The 19,335-nt window shown below is 42.7% G+C and overlaps 1 protein-coding gene across 1 annotated transcript; it reads left to right on the plus strand.

Annotated features, from left to right (window-relative positions):
* The first annotated feature begins 1,143 nt into the window (after positions 1–1,143).
* Positions 1,144–11,899, plus strand: LOC135502484 (homeobox protein PKNOX1-like). The gene is made up of 9 exons (XM_064795381.1): positions 1,144–1,223; positions 3,439–3,584; positions 4,495–4,759; positions 5,837–6,208; positions 6,386–6,521; positions 7,269–7,405; positions 8,070–8,146; positions 8,856–9,100; positions 9,586–11,899. Exons 2-9 carry the CDS (start codon positions 3,466–3,468, stop codon positions 9,804–9,806), a joined length of 1,572 nt encoding a protein of 523 aa, XP_064651451.1. The 5' UTR covers positions 1,144–1,223; positions 3,439–3,465; the 3' UTR covers positions 9,807–11,899.
* The last annotated feature ends 7,436 nt before the right edge of the window (positions 11,900–19,335 follow it).

A 19,335-nucleotide genomic window follows, 5' to 3' on the forward strand; every position in this document is an offset into this window, starting at 1 on the left:
CTCGACTCCTCCTGCCTATAGTCCCCCTTTCAGGAGACCAAATTAGGACTATGACCAAATTAGGACTATGACCAAATTATGACTATGACGCGATGGGCTGCCCAAGGGAGTCTACCCCCAGCGGCTAGACTGGCTGGTAGGCCTAAACTGGCGGCGCAGGGCGCGAAGTAATAAACACAGTACACTCCGGACGCAATGGACCGGCCTCGTTCCTCACCATAAGGAGACCCAGGATGACGCAATGGACTGCCCAGGGAGACTAAAAGTCCCAAAACTCCTTCACATGACGGGCGGACCTGAAGCCTCTATGCTCAAAAGCTGTGTATCTCTGTGGCCTTGGTAGAAGTTCTGGTAGAAGATTGTAGATGAGTTTACACGACTCACCCTATTCTGTTTTATCCACTAAAATGATCCCAAACGATAAAAACCCAGCAGTCGTTGTTAGTTCATGTCCTAAGAAGTCCGGTATGCACAAAATGCCCGACAAAATAAAGAAATGGTCACGCTGGCTTTCGGGATTCCCACCGATCATATCAATGCAGAGGGTGGGGAAACTCCTGACGCAATGACCGGCCTCGTTCCTCGATCGTCCATAGAATGATACCATCATATCAATGCAGAGGGTGGGGAAACTCCTGACGCAATGACCGGCCTCGTTCCTCGATCGTCCATAGAATGATACCTAATTAGGATGACGCGATGGTCTAGGGGAGGGGGGGGGGAGGGGCTGTAGTGTTTTATTTTGGTCAGACCAATTGCGTTTGTTTGCAAGCTGCTTTTGGTTGACCTATAAATGTTGTGATATCACTTTTACAACTGTTCCTGTAAAATGCGCCTACGCTGTGTGATGTGACTTGCAATCTGACTGATTTATCATGAGGGTGTCAAGGCTTCTCACTAGCGATAAATCCCTGAAAACATTAGGATACAATTTTAAAACGGGTGTGGATATATTTCCGTTCACCCGTCTCCAGATCAAAATCATTTTTCGCCCAAAATGGGCCTTTTGCGCAGAATACTTTTCAAATTTTCCGCCCTCATTATTCAATTAGCAATGCCGCCCAGAAGGGGAATCCCCAAGCAGGTGCGCGTGACGTCATCAGCCATGTGACCGCTGGGTGGGCAGAAAAGATAATTGACGTCCGCCATTTTGACGAAGAGTGACATTGTCTCTTTGGAAGATTTGCTGCCATTCAACTCCTAAATCTGTCATTTACCGCCACGTAAGTCACGCATCTGGCATAAAATTACCTTCAAGGTGTATTATATATCACAAGCTTGCCGCTCATATATCGTAATAGTACTTTTAATACGCGATTACTATCCAAATTGGGCCTGTCAACTTCGCGCGTTTTGAACAAGGGAGGGCTGGACCTGATTTTGTCTGGCAGTTTCGATCGCATTGCAATAATTCATCCTGTCAATTAACTACATTCTATATTATGATCCGTAAGTGACATGTGGTCATTGATGCTTGGGGTCGCGTTTTCCTGCTCCAAAGTCTGTGATGATATGGCGAATTATTGCAATATTTTGAGGTATGTTTTGTGATCTTTTGTGCGCGGTGTCTTTTTGATCCGAAGCCATTTTTATATTGGAAAGGCAATCAATAGAGTCGGAGATGTTTATGGATTTTTGTGGTTACCCTTTCCGCGTGACTTTCCCAGGGAAATTATGGGTGTGTTCCCCTTGATTGGCAGTCTATTAACTATCACTTAGTTCCTCGGCGTTACTATTGTGGCAGCCCTTTGGCCTTTGCCTCATTTTTATGATGATTCAACACTTCAATGAATGAATAATGTGTGAGTTAGTCCCGTTTTGGACGTTTTGTCACTGTTTATTCAATAGCCTTCCTATTCATATTGTACTTGAGGAAATGATAGTATGCTGTATTTCAATTTGTTTTAGTGTGTTGTTGTCACCCAGATAACCAAAATAGCTCAACTTGTCTTCAGCACAAGGTCACTCCCTAAAAAAGTGTGTCTCAATCAAACAATTGAGAATTTGAAGTTCTACAATCAATTGACAATTAATTAATCAACCAATTAGGCCTACTCAATTAAATCTAATTAGGTTTAGGTTGGTTACTGAAGCTCCAAATGCTGGTGGCTTGCCAATTGGCAGTTGATATTGCCATGAAGCTATCATAAATGTTATGTTAGCCTTTTTCATGATATTGCAATTGCATAGCGAATAATAATATGAATATTGTAGGCCCACCCGAGTCCTACCATCGTCCTTCACAGCTTACCACCCTACCCTCAGGAAGCAGCCACCCTACCTTCCCCCTTAAAATTTTGTAAAGGGTTTCTATAATCTATATGGCCACCCTACCTAAAATTGCTGGCCACCCTACCTTGTGATGCTCACTGGCAAAACTTCTTGAATATCAAGGGACCACCCTAACTTGAGAAAACCCTGTGGAGAACACTGCATGTGGCCAGAGATAGTGTTGCAACTAAATCAGAATGTCCAGCAATTAAATCAGAATGTCAAGCAAAGACATAGTCACAACCACTAAACAATACAATGTTGGCCCTAATTACTTGTCATGAGAGGTTTTTGCGACTGATCCAAGATGATAGAACTGGGCCAGGCAAGTTCGTGACAACCAAGTCCACTTCAACAACGTCTACATATAGCCAGTTCAAGCACAGTCATAATCACAGCCCCTACAGACCCGCTATTGGCTTACTTGTAATGTGAGAGAGATTTTTGCAACTGGTCAAAGACGATAAAAATTGGCAAAGCGAGTTTGTCACAGAGCAACATTCAAATAAGGATGTCAAACACGTACACAACTGCTTTTGTCCCTATAATAATAAATATAATAAATTTACATTTATACCCGCAAAATCCAATTTAGAATTGCTCTAATGCGGTCCAAAACAAGTTAGAAAAAGGTGCGTTTTAAGATCCCGTCTGAAGATTTGCTCACTAACTGCATTCTGCAGATCAGGACTGAGGCTATTCCACAGCCTGCATGCTTGGACTGTGAAGCTCCTGCCATGGTGCGTTTTAAGACCCCGTCTGAAGATTTGCTCACTAACTGCATTCTGCAGATCAGGACTGAGGCTATTCCACAGCCTGCATGCTTGGACTGTGAAGCTCCTGCCACCATATGTCCGAAGGCGAAACCTGGGGATCCTGAGAAGACATTTGTCTTCAGACCTCAACGATCGTCCAGGCACATACAATGGCAGGAGTTCTGAGATGTAAGTGGGTGAAAGTCCCTTCAGAGATTTAAAGACTAGTAGAAGAACCTTGAATTGGATTCTCTGGTGAACAGGTAGCCAGTGGAGACACATAGAGATATTTGCGACTTATATCATCATGATAAGACCCCGCAAAACAAGTCACAACCACTTCCACTTCAGCCAACCAGAGACGGTTTCGACGGTTCCACTGTCTTCTCTAAATTAAATGTTGATATTCCAGGTGTGTGGTGTCAATGAAGGTGACAGGATGCAGCACACCACAGTGGCGATGCCAGCCCTGCCCTCTGCTGGAATACCAATCTATCAAGACGGACAGATAATACAAGCACAGGTTATCCACGTGGTAAAGTCGGACGCCCCGGCAAGGTCAGTGTGGCAGTTGACATGTAGCCATGAGTTGTTAGACAGAGTTTTGAGTATATTTATTGCCGGATATCAACAACATGTACTTGGACTTAGGTTATCATCTGGCTCAGCACAGCAATTTGAGCATTCTGGCCAGTACTCATTACACCTGCGCCTGGGTGGACATAAGGGAGGTTTTCATCTGACTCAGCACAGCAATTTAAGCATTCTGGCCAGTACTCATTACACCTGCGCCTGGGTGGACATAAGGGAGGTTTTCATCTGACTCAGCACAGCAATTTGAGCATTTTGGCCAGTACCCATTACACCTGCGCCTGGGTGGACATAAGGGAGGTTTTCATCTGACTCAGCACAGCAATTTGAGCATTCTGGCCAGTACTCATTACACCTGGTGCCTGGGTGGACATAAGGGAGGTTTTCATCTGACTCAGCACAGCAATTTGAGCATTCTGGCCAGTACTCATTACACCTGGTGCCTGGGTGGACATAAGGGAGGTTTTTATCTGACTCAGCACAGCAATTTGAGCATTCTGGCCAGTACCCATTACACCTGGCGCCTGGGTGGACATAAGGCATAAGACTTGAGAGTCTCATGCCAACTGTGGGTTCGGACCAGTGACCTCACCCTCTTACTGGAAATCGTAGCTGGAGGACAGTGGCTGCTAGGTTAGGCCGGTAAACAGTTCGTGGCCACTTTGACATGTTTAAAATACTCTACTCCCTCAACATGGACAATATTTTTCCAGACATCATCCCCTGGCATTTGCCTGGGACCATTTCTTAAGGCAGTCAGTCCCTAATACATGAGAGTAGTATGGTACATACATGAAGGTCATATGAGTAGTTTCTCTTGGACAATTCTGTATCCAATAAAAACCCATTGTGACCAAACAATTTTGTCTCTCTCCAGCAATACTAACCATGTCCCACAAGCTGCGAACATCACAACTATACCACTACAAGAACCAGAGGCGGCAGACATCGACAAACGCGCCATCTATAGGCATCCTTTGTTCCCATTGGTCGCGATGTTGTTCGAGAAATGTGAGCAGGCTACGTCGACACCCGATTGTCCGCCAGCAGATAGCTTCGATGTTGACATACACGCATTCGTACACCAGCAGGAACAGGACGTGAAACCCTTCTTCAGCGATGACCCAGATTTGGACAATTTGGTATGTTTTGAAATACAGTAGAACCTCTCTATTAAGGACACCCTCGGGGCTGACAAGTGCTGTCCTTAAAGCGAACTGGAACCGCCAAGCCAGTTCGTATGACCTCGTTTTCATTCCCCGCGTATCGGGTGATCAGAGCGAGGCATGAATGAAACATGGCGCCTAGCTGTCAATCATTCAGTGACGTCACTACTATGGAATTTACTACGAAAATTCATGAATGAAAGATCGCATGACTCACGTGATTCTCACATGATTCTCAATAATAACAAATTGAACTGCGCATGCTCGGGCACTGGGGGCGGAGCTACAAATCTGAACTCGACTTTCTCGGGCGGTGAAAGTCGAAAAGTTGAATAAATCGCTCGGCGGTTCCAGTTCGCTTTAATAGAGGAGGGGGCCTGATTAGAGAGGTCAAATTGAATGGAAACAACCAATTTGGGACCAAAACTAGGGTCCTTAATAATGGGTGATATGAATAAAGACTAGCAATTGCTTTTACTGAAAACCCCATGTACATTTACACTAGGCCTTTCTGTACAAAACTGAAGTAAAATCATTTACTAGTCTTTATTCATATCACCCAGAGAGGTTGTCCTTATTAGAGAGGTGTCCGCTAACAGAGGTTCCACTGTACTGTAGTAAAGTTTGTCTACTGTCCCTTTTTGATGGATTACTAGAGATGGTATCCAGTATTACTCTGTCTGAAAGTAAAGCATTTAAAATTGAGGAGTTTTAAATGGTGTGGATTAGGATTTCAGTATTCTTGTAGATAATGATTGGTTAATCGATTTGATTTGTTCTTCACTTTAGCCAGGTTGAAAATGTCACAAGGTGACTGTCTTTTGTTATTCAGTTTAAAGATGAGTCAGAATCAGGTTACAAAATCATCTTTACCATGTCATTACAAGTAAATTAGTCATATTTTTGGACTTGGGCTGCATGAATTGACTGACTGATGCTGACACTGACAGCCTGTGACAACAGAGCGGGGAAAATCATTTAAAAAATACTGGTCACATTTCTGTGCAAAAATTAATCATTTTTTTCTCAAAAAGACTGTTTTCATAATTTCAGATGGTCAAAGCAATCCAGGTGCTACGAATTCATTTATTGGAACTGGAAAAGGTAAACGAACTCTGTAAAGATTTCTGTAATCGCTACGTCTCCTGTCTCAAGGGAAAACTCCAAAGTGACAATTTATTACGCGTGGAGGGCGAGGATTTGTCTCCGTCGCCTCCGTTGCACAGTCCGGGGATACCCCCCATGCCGAATACGCCAGTGCAGCAGCCGCAGACAGTTACGTCCGTCGGGAGCGTTATGATACAACAGAGCGTCTCGCAACCGGCTGCGTCGGTCGCGACCTTGAATCAAGGTCAGATTGTCTCGGGCGGCACTGTTTACCAGATGGTGCAGACGCCACAGGGAATCGTCGCACAACCGATTCAGGTGAGTAGAGGGGCGGAATTATGTAGTGCGTCATTTTTCTCATGGACAGACAATAACGTTGAATATAAATCTCTCACTTGACTATAAATTTAACACTTGAAGTAAGATGAATCAGAAATGTCAGAGAAACTTTCCTCGATCAACTTTTCTTGAAACAAATCATTTTTTCCACTACAGATTCAGACCGTCCCACAAATGACGCCACAGGTCACGACAGCCAGTGTCATTCATGGTAGTACACCTCTGTCACAGATAGGTGTCCCCACAACTCCTGTCGCACCACTGACCCCCACATGTACTATGACGACAATGGGTAGGTATTTCTTGGCTCTTCACACCCGAGCGTCGATTCCCCATACCCTAGGTCACAATAGCCAGTGTCATACATGGTATTAGTAGTACACCTTTGTCACAGATAGGTGTCCCCTGAACTCCTGTTGCACCACTGATGATGACAATGGGTAGGTATTTCTTGGCTCTTCACACCTGAGCATCGATTCCCCATACCCTAGGTCACAATAGCCAGTGTCATACATGGTATTAGTAGTACACCTTTGTCACAGATAGGTGTCCCCTGAACTCCTGTTGCACCACTGATGACGACAATGGGTAGGTATTTCTTGGCTCTTCACACCTGAGCATCGATTCCCCATACCCTAGGTCACAATAGCCAGTGTCATACATGGCAGTACACCTCTGTCACAGATAGGTGTCCCCTGAACTCCTGTCGCACTACTGATGACGACAATGGGTAGGTATTTCTTGACTCTTCACAAATATATAGGAATCGACCCCCCACCCCCTCACTCTGGTCAAAGATGGAGTTACAAGGCCAATAAACTCAACTGGCCTCTACAGTTGTGGCCCATAAAAATGGTTAGCTTTCCTTGTGGAGGAGGAATACTCCCTGGAGAATTACGTCTAAAAAGTACAGAGAGCATTATGCTGAACAAGGAGAAGGAGAGTTGGATTTTCTGTCCCTGCTTGCATCTCTGTCGCTATTATTTAGTTCATGTGAAAAAAATTCAAATGTAATAATCCTTCCTCGATTTCATTTTAGGAAATCTAAGTGCCACACCTTTATCTCCGCTGTCCGATGGCGAAGATTCCGGTCGAAAAGATAAAAATAACAAAAGAGGCGTGTTACCCAAACAAGCAACGCAGGTCATGAAGTCTTGGTTATTTCAACATATTGTGGTAAGTTGAATTCTAACACACCTTGTTTGTTGCATTTATCATACACAGAGTTTTTGTGCCGTAAGTCTCGATTTTTCGATCAGGATATAGATGGTGCAATGAGGAACCGGCATTAAGATAAATGCCAGTGGCGGCGCCACAATCGATCGTACCTTCTGACGCCATGACGTCATTTTCTGGTCTGTTGACGTCGCATGAGGTCAATCACGGCTTGCATTGGAACTAACTTTTTCCCCCTTGTCCGTCATTAAAGGCATTCAAGTGTGTTGGTCAACCATGACTATCTCCTTTGTCCCTCCACCATAAGGCCCAGTTTCCCCTTATGACATCACTATTTCGGACACTCAGCGCCCCATTTCTGAAAAGGCGTATTGTCATGGTTGACCAACACACTTGAATGCCTTTAATGGCGGACAAGGGGGAAAAAGTTAGTTCCAATGCAAGCCACCAATTTCGGGAAGCATGTACATGTATACTGTATTGGATTTGACAGAATGAATGACAACTGTAGAAAGTTTTAGCATGATTTGCGTGGAGAACTTGTGAAATGTCAGACGTGATTGAACTGAAGTCAACAACGTGCTCTCTGTTGGGCCTCTGTACTGATGTCAAGACCGGTGGTGGAGCTCAAAGTTTGACTTTAGTGTTTTATCTTTATCTCCAGCATCCGTACCCAACTGAAGATGAAAAACGACAAATTGCTGGTCAAACTAATCTCTCATTATTACAAGTAAATAACTGGTAAGTACTGCACCAGGTGAAAAGCTTCCTAGCTCAGTGGTTAGTAGTCACCCCTGCAGACATTACTCAGTTCACGGTATTCTGTGTTCCTGAGTTCCGAGTCCCTCCCTCCCCCCGATACATTTTTTTTTGGTAAAAAACTGCTCTCATGTTTTGGATACCAAATTTTACTTGGGGATTGAGATCTGGCACTCTTTTGTAACGCAATGGTGAAACAGTCATAGGAAGTTTAGTGATGTGTTTTACAGAGAACACCCCCCAGGTTATAATAGCATTCCGCGAAGACGACGTCACTGCAGCTGCTGCCCTCTATTTCCCCATCGCTGAATTAAAGGCAATGTCGGACAAACATGCGGTTTCGTAATGGATTCAGGCTTTCTAACTAGGGCAGATAGATTCAATCTGGCACATGTCCGAGTGTTGGAAATACTACATAATTGTTCTGAATATTTCTCTCTCTGACTCTATGGTATTATTCAATTCATGCTAAAAACAATGCAGGGTCAAAGATAATTGACTTTGAAATAAGCTCAAATGAGTAGAAATAAGTGTCGATGTCCGACTGTCACGTGACTAAAACGTCATCAATATCTTATGCAAATGACCTTGTGAGCTATAAATATTAACTTCGCGGAATGCTATTGGGCATTCAATCCATTTGTTTGTCAAAAGATTGAAAAGTAATTCTCGAGTTTCGAAAATTGTTCAGGTTCATCAATGCAAGGCGACGGATCCTACAGCCAATGTTGGACGCCAGCAATCCGGACCAGACCAAGGTTAAAAAGACGAAACCGCAGAACCGGCCCGTGCAGCGGTTCTGGCCGGAAAACATCGCAAATATTCAACCAAAGACAACATCTGCACAACAGGAGGCAGCCAAGGGAGGACAAGTCCAGCAGGCACAGATACTACCGCTCACACAGGGTCAACAAATAATAATACCAGCTTCTGCAAGTAAGTGTAAATTTCCTTGGTAGTCTTTTCTGAGGTCAGCGATTAAACTGCACAACTAACATTTTTGTATTGATAAACCACATGAACTTTTTTTTGATTTCTGAAATTCAAGGTCAGACTTGTGTATGAAGCAAAAATTATGAATTTTTGGTCCCAAAGTTGTGGTATCCATTCAATTTGACCTCTCTAATCAGGACATCTCTCTATTTAGGACAGCACTTGTCAGTCCCGAGGGTGTGACTCCTAATAGAGAGGCACTATAGACTTATTTCATGGTTTACAGCAGTACTTCTTGTTACAAACGATAAGATTTAAAACCATTATGGTCAAGTTACCAAAAAAAATGATAACAAATATAGATTTCATCAAAGTTGAGTTGAGAGCTGGGACATTATTAACCCTATAAATGATATGATTTCTGATATCAACTTGAATACCTGTCCTGAAAATGACAATTCGTAAATATAACCCTCTTCTTCTTTCAGTCGTAACTGCTGATGGTCAAATTCTGAACGCCACGACGACGACGGTGAACTATGTACAGCAACTTCCCGGCACGACTCTCTCACCGATGTTAGGCCAGGTCCAGCATACAACCGACTCGCCGGCTTTAATTGTACAAAACAACGATGACTCTTTGAATAATTCAGACAGTGGGGACGTTAATTTAGTCCTTGATCACAGCGGAAATTCAGATCTGGAGTGAGAATGTGTGAATCTTTCGTTTAGAAATTACGTGGAACATATGTGACCCGCTCTACCAAAACTAGGCGCATGTCGCATCTGAACTCGACAGGTTGATACGGACTTGTTGTTCATTTCCCTATTGTAGACCTTTTGTGAAATCTATTACAAACTGATTTGGTCACATTTCACAAAAGGTCTACAATAGGGAAATGAACAACAAGTCCGTATCAACCTGTCAAGTTCAGATGCGACAAGCGCCTAGTTTTGGTAGAGCGGGTCACATATTTGATGCGATTGATTAACCCTATCATTGCTGCAAGATTTGGCAGTGTATACTAAACCCTGGCCCTCTCTGGGTGTAGACTTGGCAGCCTGGGTCCCAACATGGCTTGGGAAATGTTCTTCGTAAAAATGTGACCCATCACAGCAAAACCAGGCGCATGTCGCTCTGAGCTTGGCAGGTTGAGACGGACTGTTTGTTTATTTCTCTGTTGTCTGCCTTTTGTGAAATATGAGCACATCAATTTCTTCCATTATCTTCTGGTGTCATTTAGGCTCATCTTCTGTGCGACAAGCGCCTGGTTTTGCTGTGACGGGTCACAAATAGGTAGCATTACCTAATCTTACGACGAGGTCTTCACTGGGTGATTTCAAAGTTGGTTTTGGTTTTAGTGTTGGGTGTTAATGTCAGTTTTATTCTTAATTGCTACCCCTAAAAACCTATGTCTGGATAAGACAAATTCAAGGTTTTAGTTTAACACCAACACCTGGTTTTATCTAAACACCTAAAACCTGGGCTGAAACTAAGAATAAGTTTTATTCTGCAGGTAAAACTAACACCAAGATGGACAGAGATAAAACCTTGGAAAAACCAAACATGCATGTTGTTGTCGTTGTTACTGTTGTTTCCCTATTGTTACCGCTTCCGATCTATATAAATTTGGTCGTCTTCTTTCACGTCCATCATCATTCCCATCAGCGTTCAAAATACCAGCAACTACTTCTTGAAATGGTACGAACAACATGATTTTTTTTCTTAACACCAACACCAACTTTGAAATCCACTTGGTGTTAATGCCTAAGGTGTTAGTTTTATTGGTAATACAAAATGCACTACAAATCTTCCAAATATAACACCGAGCTGGGATTAAAATCAGACCTTGGTATTCCAATTGGTTTCAGTGTGAAACTAAAACCTAATTTGAAATAGGATAATGCTAAATCTGAGTGTCAAAACTAACACCAGAACTGATTTCATTTCTGGTGTTGTGGAGAGTTTTAGTTTTAGTCCCGGTGTTAGTTTTTGACACTAAAACCATCCCTTAGTTTTAAGCTAAAACCGGACATAATGCTAAAACCAACAAACACCGACTTTGAAATAGGATGAAACTAAAACCTGCTTCATTTCAATGCTGGCTTAATCAAGGGTTTTAGTGTTCCATTTAGTTTTAAAACTAAATCTAAAAACTGACTTTGAAATCACCCATTGAATTGAGTACAGTGCTGCCACCTCGTTTTTTTATGTGTAACCAACCAAAATTTCATGGGACAGTGGTGAATGATGGAACTTGTGGAATATTTCACGGAATATTGCCAAAATTATGCAGTGTACGGACCCGGTAAATACTGTAGATAGTAGCATAAAGAGTTAATTGAATTCAACTATGAAGACTCTGTGAATAACAGTGGTTAGTTATGGTCCATATTGGAGGTTTTAGGTCTTTAATCGGGAGAATTCTAGGAATTTCTGGTTGAATTTGCAAAATCATTTAGTCTGGGATGAGGTATAGTTTACCAAGAATAACCAGTCATAGTAGAAAAGGAGGTAGAGTGTGGTAAAGAGGGCCAAAGGGTGGGGGTGGTAAAAGTTTAAGGTTAAAGTTTAAAATTGGAAAACCAGGATAGCTCCACTGTTTTGTCAGTGAAGGTTGTTCCTAAATTGTGCCATATTTCTGTAATTCTGTACCCTTTGAACCTTAGAACTACATAAGTACATGCTACATGTACCTTGGTGGTGTTCTTGAAATCAGATCGGGGTAGATAGTTCAAATTCTGGGGCTCAGATTGATATAAATGATAGAAAGTGTGACAAAATTTATGTGGCATTGACTACACACAATGGGTGATATGAATAAAGACTAGCAAATGCTTTTACTTCAATTTTGTACAGAAAGACCTAGTGTATATGTACATGAAGTTTTAGATAAAAGCATTTGCTAGTCTTTATTCATATCACCCATTACCTGTATAAACGGTAGAATGTAGCACTTATTAATGCGTATGCATATGAGGGGGGTGGGGAAGTTACAAGGTGTACAAGGTGCATATGAGGAGGGTGGGGGTTGGAGAAATTGTATCTTGGGAGCATGATTACTTCATGGATAACCCTTAATAATATTTCTCATTGATTTCGAGATATCACATTGTAAACAGAGTTTCCTTGATGTGGCTAAAAGACTGGGGATTTCGATCGAATTTTTCATGAGAAAATTCATGATTTACCCAAAAGCGATCTATAAAAAAACAAATGGTGTTGGTTCAGGTCAAACTGGATGATTATTGATACTGTCAGAATGTTATTGTCAACTTTAAAAAGTATTGTTAATTGAATAATAATTTTTGACGATAATAGAAAGCTTTTATAAATTTTATATAAATCTGAATTCTGTGTTGCGTGCTTTTTTATCTGTGATGAGTTTTTGGAAGGGGCGCTTTGACCAGAGATCATAAAGTCTACTCTCAAAGGCTGTCTGTAATTATACAAGGGGTAGCCACCTCAGGAAAGATAGTTACGGCACCTGTTTCGGCAAAAGCTGATGCTTGTCACACAGAAGATGAGCCTAAACGACACAAGGAGATAATAGAATGAATTGGTGGATTTCACCAAAGGCAGACAACTGTGAAATGAACAACCAGTCCGTCTCAACGTGAAGAGCTTGGAGCAACATAGGCCTTGTTGTCCTGTGACAGGTCACATATGTAGAAACAGACCTTCCCACCCCCACTCCTTATCTGTGCTAAGTTTTTTTCGAGAGTACGAGCTTTGACCAGAGATCATGAAGTCCACAGGTTGTCGTTAATTAGGGGGGGGGGGGGGGGATAGCCTATACAATTAGACCCAACGGGTGGCGCAATAATGTGAAATGCTTAACACCTTCAGCGCCGAACCATGTGGATCTACGTGGCCAAAATTCGTCCTCTGAACTGGTTATCGGTGTCACATGGACTTCATGAAAGAACTACGCCATCGCCATCTTCAGGGCAAGGCAGGAACTGAAAAGACCAAACCACTGAATCTATATCATAATACTAGAAGGCGGCTCGATAAAGTGCCATTTGGGGGTTGTGTTTCGAAATTTTGCACGTTTGCAGGTGATATGTTATCCTGATGCAACGTCATGTTTATTTTCGGAAATTTACTTCAGCGGAGCAGTAATGAGGGATTTTTAATCGGACACTGTCAATTCTCCTTACCACTCACAGAAGCCAAGTCATTACTGTTTAGTTATACAAGGGCTTAATCAATTACCTGCACTCCCTGTGGGGTGACTAACATTACCGGTTAAACAGCTGGCTGTAGGGGGATGATTGGAACAGCCTGTACCTGTTGACCAGCTGAACCAATTATTTTTCAATCCACGATTGCAGGTCACCTGACCTTCGAGATTTCGCGGGGAAAGAAATTGTAAACAAACGCATGTGTGCAGTTCAAATGTAAACAAAAATGTATTTTTGGTACTTTTGGTTGCTGGACTTGGGTCTTCCCGCAGTAAGGAGCTGGGGTCAAATTGGTGGTCTATTGTTTATGGGTGCTGTGTTAGCCAGTGCTAGCCCTTGATTATGAAGGGATTTTCAAATGAAAGGTTACCATGGTCTGTTTATGTGCTCACGACAGCTTTCAATACTTGATGTATCTGAAGAGGCACTCTGAACTTGGCATGGCCTTATCAAGGAGCTGCTCACGGTGCTGAACCTCTAGCTTGCCTGTCGACTAAGTGCCTTGCCCGAGATCATGCTACATGTAGGAGGAGCACGCATTTTAAAGTTATAGTACATGTAGTGATAGTGCAATCGGTCCGAGCCATTTGGAGGCCGACATGTGAAAGCCTATCTGGGTTCTCCTTCTCCGTAAAAAGGCGCATTGCTGACTAGGAACGAGGCATTGCCTCATCATCTCTATCGTACCAATTGATATACTTTTTTTGCACGCATACAGCACGCCACAGCTAGGTCCGAGTCTGTGGACAAATGGTTTGTTTAATTTGTCTCTTATTGCTCCTTTGATATTGCATTTAGAGTTTCATTGCAATTCAATCTAATCAAGTTATAGCCCCACTTGAACCTGCCTGCGCCAAGGGTACAATGCTTATAAATTAATGTCATGTAGGCTACTTTATAATCAGTAGGGCATACACACGATTGCACACATTGTTATACTGAAATACGGTTATGATACGAGATGCGTTCGCAAACATAATGGTCCTTGTCATCTGGCTATCATGTATGCTGAAGGTTTAATTGGTGGTGAGCATCGGGTCAGTATGGATATAGACCGTGCGATTATTCTCAAAACCGTCTTTTATTGAGATCGTCAAGCAGCCACTATTTGCCAAGATATCGCGCGATTGTATGACAGCGAGCGGTAACTGGTGGAATCGGCGAACCGGCATGCATTTCGTGACGATGAAGGTCACAGTACAAGCATGAGGGAGGGCTCAGACGTTTTCAATTATTCCTTGAGGAACGGCTTCTTTCATTCGCCGGGAGGAACTGTGCACTCTCCATTCACCAGTTTTCATTTAACAAGAGGAAGACAGCACATCATTAAACTGATTCACCAGGGGGAAATAAGCACATATTACACGGACTCGCAGGAGAAACTGAGCTCATTATTACACTAATTCGAGCACATTATTACACTGATTCCCGCACTGATTCACCTAGAGGAACTGACCACATTATAACACTAATTGGTCAGGAAGAACTCGGCATATTATTACACTAATTCACCAGGAGGAACTGAGCACATTCTTACACTGATTTACCAGGAGGAAGTGAGCTCATTCTTACACTGATTCACCAGGAGGAAGTGAGCTCATTCTTTCACTGTCTCATCAGGAGGTAACCTACTAACTCATTCTCACACTACTAAGCACATCAACCAGGAGGTACTGAACACATTTGCTTGCCAACAGTGATGCCGACTCTATCCGAGATGAAGTTCTGCTACAGGTGCTCGAAACGCCATCTCGTGTTGAGGTATCTAATTGCAGGTCTCTCCATCACAACTGTCATATTATATATCTTGAACGTTCATTTTCCGTGGGTCTGGGTCGGCATTGTTAACCTGCTGGATCTCTATGGCGGTTACTGGACACCGAAGGATCTATTACGGAATAGTATCAGCGAAAAAGATAGAGCGCAACTCGTTTCACTCTTAAAGGTGTTGTTACCAGTCTTGGACGAGGGGAATTTTACATATCTTGTGTACGGCGGGACATTGTTGGGGTCTTGGCGACATCACGCCATGATGGCCTGGGATGATGACATTGACATCATGATAGACAATAATAGGCGGGGGGCGGTCATTCAAGCCTTGAAGGCCTTAGAACCTGACTTTGTTATATATGATACGGGGTGTGTCGTAAAGTTTCATAGGACAGATACGAAGATCGTCGAAGGAAAGAAATGGGGCTGGCCATTCGTTGATGTGACCTTTTTCGGCCATAATTCGACTCATCTCTGGGATATGAACTCATTCTGGATATCAATAAAGTACAAACTAACCGATGTCTTTCCATTACATAAACGCCCTTTTGAGAGTCTTATGGTCAATTCACCTCATAATACGTTATCCGTTTTGTACAAGGTCTTTGGGAAAACGGATACCTGTTCGTCTTGGATTTACAGCCATAAAGTTGAAACGGCTACAAATTTGGTAACTTACGTCAAATGTGAAACACTTAAGGATGTTTATCCCTTTGTGCACAGAAAGTTTGTGAACGGAAAGATGCGGGAAACCCTTATGAAGGGAGACAAAGTGTTTCATGTTGTTAATGTTGACGAACTTGAAGAGAATCTATCTTCACCTTATAGCTTAGAACGGTTAAGGTCAACGTTGGATTATGATACTAGCACAGTCGGACCTTAGGCCGATTGCGTGGTTTAAAATAAAGGGAGTCTTTAGCCAGTTGTCAGACAGGCCATATTAAGTCATATGCATTCGGAGAGCGCGATCGCTACTGGGAACCTTTTGGTCGCTCGTGGGACCCACTTTGATGATCGCCGCCCAGACCCTCACGTGACCCGCGTGTTAATAGATGGCGACGGCGTTGTTCCAGGCGGCGGTCGACCTGCATATTTAATGCTTTCCCTGTGTATTTGAGTATAAACTTGTACGATAAATGATAAGCGTGTGTGATCCGTGGTTGATGGATCCTAATATCATAATATGGGGGAAGGCGCTGTGGAGGTCTGTAGCCAGGGTGGGGTGATTGTTAGGATGATGGTATCATGGCCGTTGACTGAAAAGCAGTGGGGGAGGACCAGGGAATAGGGGGGCTTTAGTTATATTTGAGTATAGATTTATACGATAAATGATAAGCGTTTGTGATCGGCAAATTATATATTAATGTGATTTTACAGGTCATATTTAGGCCTAATACCACAAATTGATCAACCTTGTTACTATTGATTGATTATTGGCAACAATCACTGTTCATTAATAAGTTCGAGGAAAAATGTTGAGATCAACTTTGTTATCCGAAGCGTATAGGCCAAGGATTGATTGATTATGTCGTTTATCTTGTAATATTCATGTAACTATGTACACTGTATTATGATGTACTGTCTGTACTTTTGTGATAGCTGTGCAACTGCAAGTAAATACTTAGTTAGTTCATCACCTTTCGTACAGATGGCACTGCAGGTGAGGGGTTTGGTGTGTTTGGGAAAGGTCTCACCTTGAGCGGTTGAGGACAATGTCACAACCAGAGGATTTTTATCTATGGTGTGGGTTTGCCAAGGCTTCTTTGAGGGTTTATAAAGAATTATGGGCTTTTCCCCCCGCATTTCTCAAAGCTGATTGAGTTGATTGTGACGACTACAGATACATCATGTCGGTACTTTACGCATATTACATGTCTGTGTATGTAAAGTTTCTTGTAATGTGCTATTAATTATGTAACTTTTCTTGTACAATAAATTGTTTTCACATTTGACAGTACCTAGAGTTTTTGCTTCGTCTTTGCTGTTCGGATGACGTATTTCAGTGTACCGGTAATCACTGCTAACACGCTGAGGGTACCAATAAGAAAACCGTACGAGTGGCAGATCTTCTACGGTCTGAAAGCAATCACTGTTATCCTTAAGGAGACACACTGAGGGGCCCAGCAGCGATCAACTTGGTTATCTGAATAGTTTTGATAGATAATTGGCAGTAATCACTGTTATCCTTAAGGAGACACACTGAGGGTCCCCAGCAGCGATCAACTTGGTTATCTGAATAGTTTTGATAGATAATTGGCAGTAATCACTGTTATCCTTAAGGAGACACACTGAGAGTCCCCAGCAGCGATCAACTTGGTTATCTGAATAGTCTTGATAGATAATTGGCAGTAATCACTGTTATCCTTAAGGAGACACACTGAGAGTCCCCAGCAGCGATCAACTTAGTTATCTGAGCAGTAGTTATTTATTCATGGCAATAAAACTGTTATGAGAGAGGAGACACACTGAGGGTCCCCAGCAGCGACCAACTCGGTTATCTGGATAGTCTTGATAGATAATTGGCAGTAATCGTTGTTTTCCTTAAGGAGACACACTGAGGGTCCCAAGCAGCGACCAACTTGGTTATCTGGATAGTCTTGATAGAAAATTGGCAGTAATCACTGTTATCCTTAAGGAGACACACTGAGAGTCCCCAGCAGCGATCAACTTGGTTATCTGAGCAGTAGTGATTTATTCATGGCAATAAAACTGTTATGAGAGAGGAGACACACTGAGGGTCCCCAGCAGAGATCAACTTGGTTATCTGAATGGTTTTGATAGAAAATTGGCAGTTATCACTGTTATCCTTAAGGAGACACACTGAGGGTCCCCAGCAGCGATCAACTTGGTTATATGAATAGTCTTGATAGAAAATTGGCAGTAATCAGTGTTATCCTTAAGGAGACACACTGAGGGTCCCCAGCAGCGATCAACTTGGTTATCTGGATAGTCTTGATAGATAATTGGCAGTAATCGTTGTTATCCTTAAGGAGACACACTGAGGGTCCCCAGCAGCGATCAACTTGGTTATCTGGATAGTCTTGATAGATAATTGGCAGAAATCGTTGTTATCCTCAAGGAGACACACTGAGGGTCCCCAGCAGCGATCAACTTGGTTATCTGGATAGTCTTGATAGATAATTGGCAGAAATCGTTGTTATCCTCAAGGAGACACAATGAGGGTCCCCAGCAGCGATCAACTTGGTTATCTGAATAGTTTTGATGGATAATTGGCAGAAATCGTTGTTATCCTCAAGGAGACACAATGAGGGTCCCCAGCAGCGATCAACTTGGTTATCTGGATAGTCTTGATAGATAATTGGCAGAAATCGTTGTTATCCTCAAGGAGACACACTGAGGGTCCCCAACAGCGATCAACTTGGTTATCTGAATAGTTTTCATGGATAATTGGCAGAAATCGTTGTTATCCTCAAGGAGACACAATGAGGGTCCCCAGCAGCGATCAACTTGGTTATCTGGATAGTCTTGATAGATAATTGGTAGTAATCACTGTTATCCTTAAGGAGACACACTGAGGGTCCCCAGCAGCGATCAACTTGGTTATATGAATTATCTTGATAGATAATTGGCAGTAATCACTGTTATCCTCAAGGAGACACACTGAGGGTCCCCAGCAGCGATCAACTTGGTTATATGAATTATCTTGATAGATAATTGGCAGTAATCACTGTTATCCTTAAGGAGACACACTGAGGGTCCCCAGCAGCGATCAACTTGGTTATATGAATAGTCTTGATAGAAATTGGCAGTAATCACTGTTATCCTTAAGGAGACACACTGAGGGTCCCAAGCAGCGACCAACTTGGTTTTCTGGATAGTCTTGATAGAAAATTGGCAGTAATCACTGTTATCCTTAAGGAGACACACTGAGGGTCCCCAGCAGCGATCAACTTGGTTATATGAATTATCTTGATAGATAATTGGCAGTAATCACTGTTTTCCTTAAGGAGACACACTGAGAGTCCCCAGCAGCGATCAACTTGGTTATCTGAGCAGTAGTGATTTATTCATGGCAATAAAACTGTTATGAGAGAGGAGACACACTGAGGGTCCCCAGCAGCGACCAACTTGGTTATATGAATAGTCTTGATAGATAATTGGCAGTAATCGTTGTTTTCCTTAAGGAGACACACTGAGGGTCCCCAGCAGCGATCAACTTGGTTATATGAAAAGGTTCCCAGCAGCGATCGCGCTCTCCGAACCCTGATCTATTAAGTTACACAAAGTCACCAATAGCATTCCGCGATAATGAGGTCACT

Source organism: Lineus longissimus, chromosome 18 (genome assembly GCF_910592395.1).
Source record: "Lineus longissimus chromosome 18, tnLinLong1.2, whole genome shotgun sequence".
Taxonomy (NCBI): domain Eukaryota; kingdom Metazoa; phylum Nemertea; class Pilidiophora; order Heteronemertea; family Lineidae; genus Lineus; species Lineus longissimus.